Consider the following 7,535-nt stretch of genomic DNA (forward strand, 5'->3'; position numbering starts at 1 on the left):
AATGCCAGTGTTTGAGGGCGCTGATTTTTTGACAAAAATGATAAGGGGTTAGTATGTCGTTTTTTTTTACTTGCTCTAATGCACCTTTCAGGTAAAAAAAAAAAAGACTGTGGAAATCTTACACACACATATATATATATATATATATATATATATATATACATATACACCAAAAATTTAACATAATAATGTAACAAATTAGTTACCGTGTTAATTTTTTACAGCCCTAATATATATTATGTATCTATGACATCATCAGTGTTTTTCGTCTGGCTTACCTACCAGTCAATGATGGCCACCTCCTCGGCTTCAGGCTTTTAGGTTTCTGCCTGACCGGTTTGTGTGAGGGGCGTAACTCACTGGATCACCATCTCAAAACTCAGCTCCAGTACATGAATATTCACAATATCCACAGGCACATGTTTCTAAAGTTTCACTCTTTTTATGAAACTGAATTCATCATGGCCCCCTTGTTTGACTCTGGCAATTCAGGTGACTCCACTCCACAGACGAGATGTGACCCGGACGTAAAGGACATGGTGCGATGGCTGGAGGCCGTCCCTGTGGATCACAACACTGTTGACAAGGTGATTACTGTTTCATACCTTTCCATCTACTTTCTGTTTGTTCTGATCATGTGTCACCCTGTTTACCTAGTTGGTGGCTCACGAGTTCACCTTGGACTGTCTCCTCCACATGGCCTGCAGGGATGACCTCATGTACTCTGGAATAAAGTGAGGAGACTCTACGTGTCTTCCAGCTCTGCACAAAAGATGATAAATACATTTAAAATATAAAGGCCAATATTCATAATCCTAAATGTCCAATTACATGTCTCCGTCCTTTGACTCTAAACCCATCATGGGGTTGTTCTTTCCCCATTTTATTTTCCAGAGGCGGTATGCTGTGTCGCATCTGGGCGGCCATTACGGCTCATAGGAAGTCCCAGCACAACATACATCACCAGGACAGTGATGGCGCTCTCCTTTAACAGGACACTTTCTGTAGTGGACAGGCTGGTCCTGTTACTTTTCACACATTTGAATGTAAAAAAAAACTGAGATGCTGCATTTTATTTTATTTTTTACTATATCCTCAATCCAAAACTTGTATTGAAAATTAAGATTTTTACATCAAATTAATATTTTGTCCAAGAGAGTAAGTTATACATTCATATTTGTTCAATTTACTTCAAAAGTGGTCAGCAGGAACACTTATATGCTTATTTGCTTTTACAGTGCTGTAGTAGAACACACGTGTGTGTGTTCAATAAATTATTAATAATTAAATGACATCTTGTTATAGTATGTTTTGTTGCCTTTATCACAATTACTGTACATGTGCTGTCATACATATACCAGTCAACAGCCCAATTTATCCAGTTATTTATTAAAATTCAAGTCATTCAAGTCCACTGAATAGCTTGAAATAGTATAAAGGTAAGTAGTGAAAGGTTACCCATAACTGAAAAATAATGTACGTATATCTCAGAATTATACAAAAAGTCCTGTTTCAGGGACCACAAAATGGTCAAAACAACTTAAAGCTGTTCTGCAGAAATGGAGGCAGTTGGTGCAACTAAAGTGTTCCAAGTTCTAGAGCAGGGGGTCTCAAACACGAGACCCGCAGGACAAGTGTTAGAGGCCCCCGCCTTGATATGAAAGTTTAATGTTAGTGCGGCCCGCTCAAGTTTGATATGGATGCTGTATGGTATCATGTACCCAGAAAAAAATATTACGTTTGATTAATGTTCATGTTAAAGGTTAAATAACTGTTAATAGTTATCCTCCATATCCGTGTGGAAGTGGTAAGTTTTTGGCTATTTAAGTTTAAAGGAAATAACTTGAAGGCTACCGTTTAGGTCGCTAGCTCTCTAGTTTGCGAGTTAGCATGTGTCTCAAGACCCTGCAGTTGCGCAATATGTTGTAAATAAAAAGAGTATAAATGTGACTATAGTCGTGTTTTGTCATGTCTACAGGGCTCTAATAATGCTTTGTTCATTTTAATCTGAAAAAAATTATTTGTCTACCCACCAACTATATGTGGTTTCTTAAGTTTTTATTATTTGCCGTTTTATTATTATTATTATATTTATTTATTACTGATTGATTTTCTTTATTGATTTGTTTATTTATTTTTCATCTTATTTTGTGTAGAAAAATAAAAAATAATATATTTGAGAACAGTGGAATGTTTTATCAGAGCTTTTCTTGTAGAAAATCGGAACCAAAGCACTGAAAAAGTTTGTATATTTTTCTGGTTTTAATAAATGCTTTTTTGGGGGGGAAAACCTGATGCGGCCCATCCTTGCCCAGACCCTAGCTCCAGTGGCCCCCAGCAAAATTGAGTTTGAGACCCCTGTTCTAGAGTGCTTACTTCAAAACAGTGTTCAGAACACAAAAATTGACAAAATGGGAACAAAAAAGGGAATTGAGAAAGAGAAACAAACCATCTTAACACTTAAAAAATGTAGCTTTTTTTAAAATTTGAATTACATTTTTTACAGTACATTACATATTTATTCTGACAAAAGTAAAATCTTACGTCTGTGTCCAACATTCTTTATCATGTGTCCTTCTTTGGACCACGCCTCACATCTCTGCAGACTTTCATGGAAATCGGTCAAGCAGATTTAGTGTAATCCTGCAAACAAACAAACATCATGAATACATAATCTCCTTGTCTGGACAATTTTTACAATAAATGTGGGCATCATCTACTAATTTTAGCGTTAATTTCTGCACAGAATCTTACTCAAGTCACATGGAAACTATACAGAGTGTGTTAAAGTAGACTCAGCAAGCGTGATTGCAACATGCTGATGGGCTGATGTTTGTGGGATGTCACCCCCACCTTGGGGGGGATTGGGGACACCACGCAACACTGGGAGGCCCACAATCTCTGGGATTACTGAAATCACAGCTCCCATAACACCAGTGGATCTGGACTATGTGACAAAAACTGCTTCCATTGCGGACGAAAATTGTTCTTAAAGGTCCCATGTATTTGTTTTCAGAAGTCTTTGAGTGCCTCTTCTCTCAAGAGTAAAGCTTTCTTTTTCTCAGGTTGGGTGCTGTTAGAGCAGGGGTGTCCAAAGTGTGGACCGCAGTACATTTTATAGATAGAATTGTTTATGAGAAACAAACAAAACAGAATAAAGTTGGAGTTTTTGGAAAATGTTATAGTTGTAATCAAATAAAGTCAAAATATTTAATAAGATGAAAGTTTAAATATTTGGACATTTTATTTTAGAAATGGACAGCAGATATTTGTAAATAAATAAATTAATTTATATTGTGAGGAAAAATAATGTAATTTAAGACAATGAAAAAAGTAATAAGGAGGGGGAAAAAAACAAGAATAGAGATGTCATTTATGGACAAAAATGTGTAGTATTACAAGTATGAAGTCAAAATATTAATACTAATTATGAGAATAAAATTCACAAGAAGAAAGTTGAAACATTTGTAAAATTATATTAAATTGTATGGGGGAAAAAAATTCCAGCAGAAATTTTGATGGGCATGCAACTTGTGCTGTGAACTATTAAATGGTTAAAAATTCAATTATATATGTATATTCTACAACTATGTTTTGTTTTTAGGCTTAAAAATATTTTAAAATGTCAAAGAATGTCAATGTAATGTCAAGTATTTTTTTAAGCTTGTTAAAATAAAAAAAAAACTAATGAAAGTTGAAAATATGTCAATGAGTGACCTATGAAAAAGGCTAAAAATGACTTATGTTCAATTAAATTAAATGGAAAAAATATATATACATATGTTCTATTCAAAATCAGCATTATCAGCATTATGCATTAATATTGTGAAAAACAAGCTAAGGAAAGTCATGTCATGTAAGCAAAGCCGTGCTTACATGAAAAGCAAACATGCTAACTCTTAACATGCTAGCATGTAGCGAGATGGTACTCTACAGCGAAAGCGCCAAGGCGGTCCTACAATATCCCTGCATCACGCCATATCTGTATTAGCCTTTAGATGGGAAGAATACAGCTAAAATGTTAACATGCTAACAGATATCATGCTAGCAACAAAAGTGCAGAAAAAGCATTCCTACATCATGCCATGTGTACGTAGGCCTTTAAACAGGAGTAAAACGGACAAAATTCCAACATGCTAACAGTTAGCATGGTTAGCATGACAGCACTAAGTGGCGAAAGTGCCAAGGCAGTTCCATGGTGTCCACACATCACAGAAAAATATTGTAATCAAATGACAAAAAAGTCCCAAGCTTATAATATTATGGGGAAAAATAATAATAATAATAATAAAATAATTTATATATTATAATATATAATAATATGTATTATAATAATAAAAAATAATAATAATTAGTGGCATTCACCTGCACCACAAAACCTGAAATGCATTTTTTTCTTGTCTGCGTGTGTTCAAAGTGGTCCTTGCGTCCCTTCATTTTTCACTATGTGGCCCTCAGTGGAAAAAGTTTGAATATTTTTGTGCTCGGGCATCATTAAAAAGTCGCTTTTGCATAATAGTGGACCTTTTAAAGTCCAGTTGTACAAGTACTACTCAAGCCAATTCAATTCAAGCTACATTAATATAGTACATGTATTTTATACTAGATATCGCCCTGTTTAAAAGTTTCCCCCACTTTTAAATGAAAGCAGAAGGTCGAGGGGGGGAGTCACCCCCTCCTTCTCATTCACATTTTATTTCCTGCCTTGCTCACTCTTCTTTGTGTGTCGTCATGGAAATGAAAGCAAGTGGCGGTGGTGGGGGGGGTTGCAATGGAGGGAGAAGGGTGCATTGGGAGGTTGGGGGTGTCTATTATTGAAGCAGTAGTTGGTAGATTGGTAGTGGGTCTGTTGTGGAGCAGAAGGGGAGTGGGGTAGCAATACTACGTCAATGACAGGACACCAGTTGATAAACACACACTGCATAACCCCTACCCCCCCCAAAAAAGTCCAACAAATAGCAGAAATCTCCCCAACAACGGCAAAAAAAAGTAGCCAAGTTGGTAACGCTGGTTGCTGCATGCTTTGGAATGCGATGGTACATTATTTACAAACAACAAATGTGTCAATTTAGACTAATTTTAAAAGAACAAATGATTACAAAATAAAAATTTAACAAATTATATCTATATCTATTTTAAAAAATGTCCCCATGAGCTTCTATAGTGGATAAGAAAGGCACACAACAGTAAACATGCTCATAAATCAATCAATAAACTTTGACCCTGCTGAGTGACGACAAAAACACCTCATCACTTTCTAAACAAGCTGAATGATTATTGATTATTGAACAATGGACGACATCGCTTTGCAAACACAACTGTCTCCGATTGATGGCTCAGCGGAACCACGTGATTGCTCATCTATACAGACTCCTCCAAATCCATCATTCCATGCAATTAGACATTAAATTAATGACATATTCTACAATATTATTATTATACTGTAATAATTTATATTTGTAAAATCTTACAAAAAATTACAAAATGACATTTAGTAAGGAAATACAGTCATTTTCTAGGTTTGAAAATAATGTAAATAAAAAAAATGCACAATTAGTGCACTATTCAATGGTTAAAAATTCAATTATATGTGTATATTCTACTGGTAAATCTACAACTATGTTTTATATTTTTAGGCTTAAAAATATTTTTAAATTTCAAAGAATGTATTTTTTAACCTTGTTAAAATTTTTAAAAAACAAATAAAAGTTGAAAATATGTCAATGAGTGACCTATGAAAAGGCTAAAAATGACTTATGTTCAATTAAATGGAATGGAAAAAAAATATATATATATACGTATATATATGTTATATTCAAAATCAGCATTATCAGCATCATGCATTAATATTGTGGAAAAACAAGCAAAAAAAGTTTTGTAATGTACTTCAGTATTGTTCTGGGGTTAAAAATTATATTTTAATTTTATTCAATTGAATGGAAAAAATATATATGTTATATTCAAAATCAGCATTTTCAGCATTATGCATGAATATTGTGAAAAACAAGCTAAAAGTTTTGTAATGTTCTTCAGTATTATTCTGGGGTTAAAAATAATATTTTAATTTAATTTAATTTCAAATTCATTTAATGCGTACCTCATTGTCTCTGGGTACTTTTTCCAGTGTAATCTTAGCAGTAGTACTAGGTGCCACTTCTTCATGGTGTCAGCTGAATCTTCTCAGTGCTGTTCTATCCTTTTGCATCAACAGCCTCATTGAGGATGTGCACTGATGCAACCTCTCTCTCTCTCTCTCTCTCTCTCTCTCTCTCTCTCTCTCTCTCTCTCTCTCTCTCTCTCTCTCTCTCTCTCTCTCTCTCTCTCTCTCTCTCTCTCTCTCTCTCTCTCTCTCTCTCTCTCTCAGTGGGCTGATGACTTGTCTTTACGAGGATTTAACGATTTCCCCTGTTTACTATCACCACTATCATCACTGACCCCCATGTTTTGCATGGTTGTATCTGTGTGTGTGTGTGTGTGTGTTGCAGCTGCAGCTTCAAAATCAAGTCCTTTCATCAACACTGACCATTGGGAATTTGAGGGGGGGGGGCGTTTAACTTCCTGTGTGCAGAGGCATCACACACACAACACATTGATAAAGGCTACAGAAGGTGAAAAAAAGGATCATACCATCATGTTTTGCTTTTTCCTTGGCTTTTCCCTTCTCCAGAGCAGCTTGCTAGAGGCACACCTGTGACGCTTTCAAGTAAAAGATTACTTTATTATCTTCACATCTTAATTTAACTTAATTAAACAGTGGTTAACTTCTTTTTACACCTGTGTGTCAATGAAGAATGGAACATAAATATGCATAGGGTACATTCAGTCATTCATTTCCTACCGCTTATCCTCATGAGAGTTGCAGGGGGGTGCTGGAGCCTATCCCAGCTGTCTTCAGGCAAGGTACACCCTGGACTGGTGGCCAGCCAATCACAGGGCACATATAGACAAACAACCATTCACACTCACATTCATACCTATGGACAATTTGGAGTCACCAATTAACCTAGCATGTTTTTGGAATGTGGGAGGAAACCGGAGTACCCGGAGAAAACCCACACATGCACGGGGAGAACATGCAAACTCCACGCAGAGATGGCCGAGGGTGGAATTGAACTCGAGTCTCCTAGCTGTGAGGCCTGCGTGCTAACCACTTGGTCTTCTTCATGGTCACAAACAGCATTTAAAAGTTTAAAATAGAGTTTTCTACAGTGCTTATCTTCTCTTTACACTTGTATGACAGTGAAGTATGCTCATAGCTGTTTAATTCCACCAAAGCCCACTGCAGTACACTCTGACCATCCCCCCCCTGCCCACTTTTCCAGTTGCAGTGACAGGTGGCTGGGGGGTTTCAAGGGGGATGGGGTGGGGTATCGGGGTCGACCGCAGCTCAACAGCTGCACAAAAGAGCCCCACTGGGGTCCTTTAAGACGGGTGTCCCCCTTCTCTCAAGCGTGCCGATAGGAACCGCCCGCACCACAACCCTCAAATGGGCCCTGCCCCCCACCACCTTGGCAGATGCTCCCCTACAGATCCAC

The 7,535-nt window shown here is 36.7% G+C and overlaps 1 protein-coding gene and 1 long non-coding RNA gene across 4 annotated transcripts in view; one reads left to right on the forward strand and one right to left on the reverse strand.

The window, feature by feature from the left end:
* Positions 1-1,854, forward strand: part of LOC131105074 (mitogen-activated protein kinase kinase kinase 5) — a 29,164-nt gene extending 27,310 nt beyond the window's left edge. For both annotated transcript variants that reach the window (XM_058052813.2, XM_058052814.2), the window contains exons 26-28: positions 493-587; positions 658-734; positions 895-1,854. In XM_058052813.2, the coding sequence (XP_057908796.2) occupies positions 493-587; positions 658-734; positions 895-991 (269 nt within the window). In that variant the 3' untranslated portion in view covers positions 992-1,854. The remainder of the gene's footprint in view (positions 1-492; positions 588-657; positions 735-894) is intronic.
* LOC131105079 (uncharacterized) overlaps positions 253-7,535 on the reverse strand; it is a 99,490-nt gene continuing 92,207 nt past the window's right edge. For both annotated transcript variants that reach the window (XR_013627407.1, XR_013627406.1), the window contains exons 7-10: positions 6,628-6,696; positions 2,545-2,643; positions 654-762; positions 253-576 (exon numbers count right to left, since the gene is read on the reverse strand). This is a non-coding gene — a long non-coding RNA (uncharacterized LOC131105079). The remainder of the gene's footprint in view (positions 577-653; positions 763-2,544; positions 2,644-6,627; positions 6,697-7,535) is intronic.

This window comes from Doryrhamphus excisus, linkage group LG5 (assembly GCF_037039965.1).
Source record: "Doryrhamphus excisus strain RoL-2023G ecotype Guam linkage group LG5, RoL_Dexc_Guam_v1.1, whole genome shotgun sequence".
NCBI classification, from domain to species: Eukaryota; Metazoa; Chordata; class Actinopteri; order Syngnathiformes; family Syngnathidae; genus Doryrhamphus; species Doryrhamphus excisus.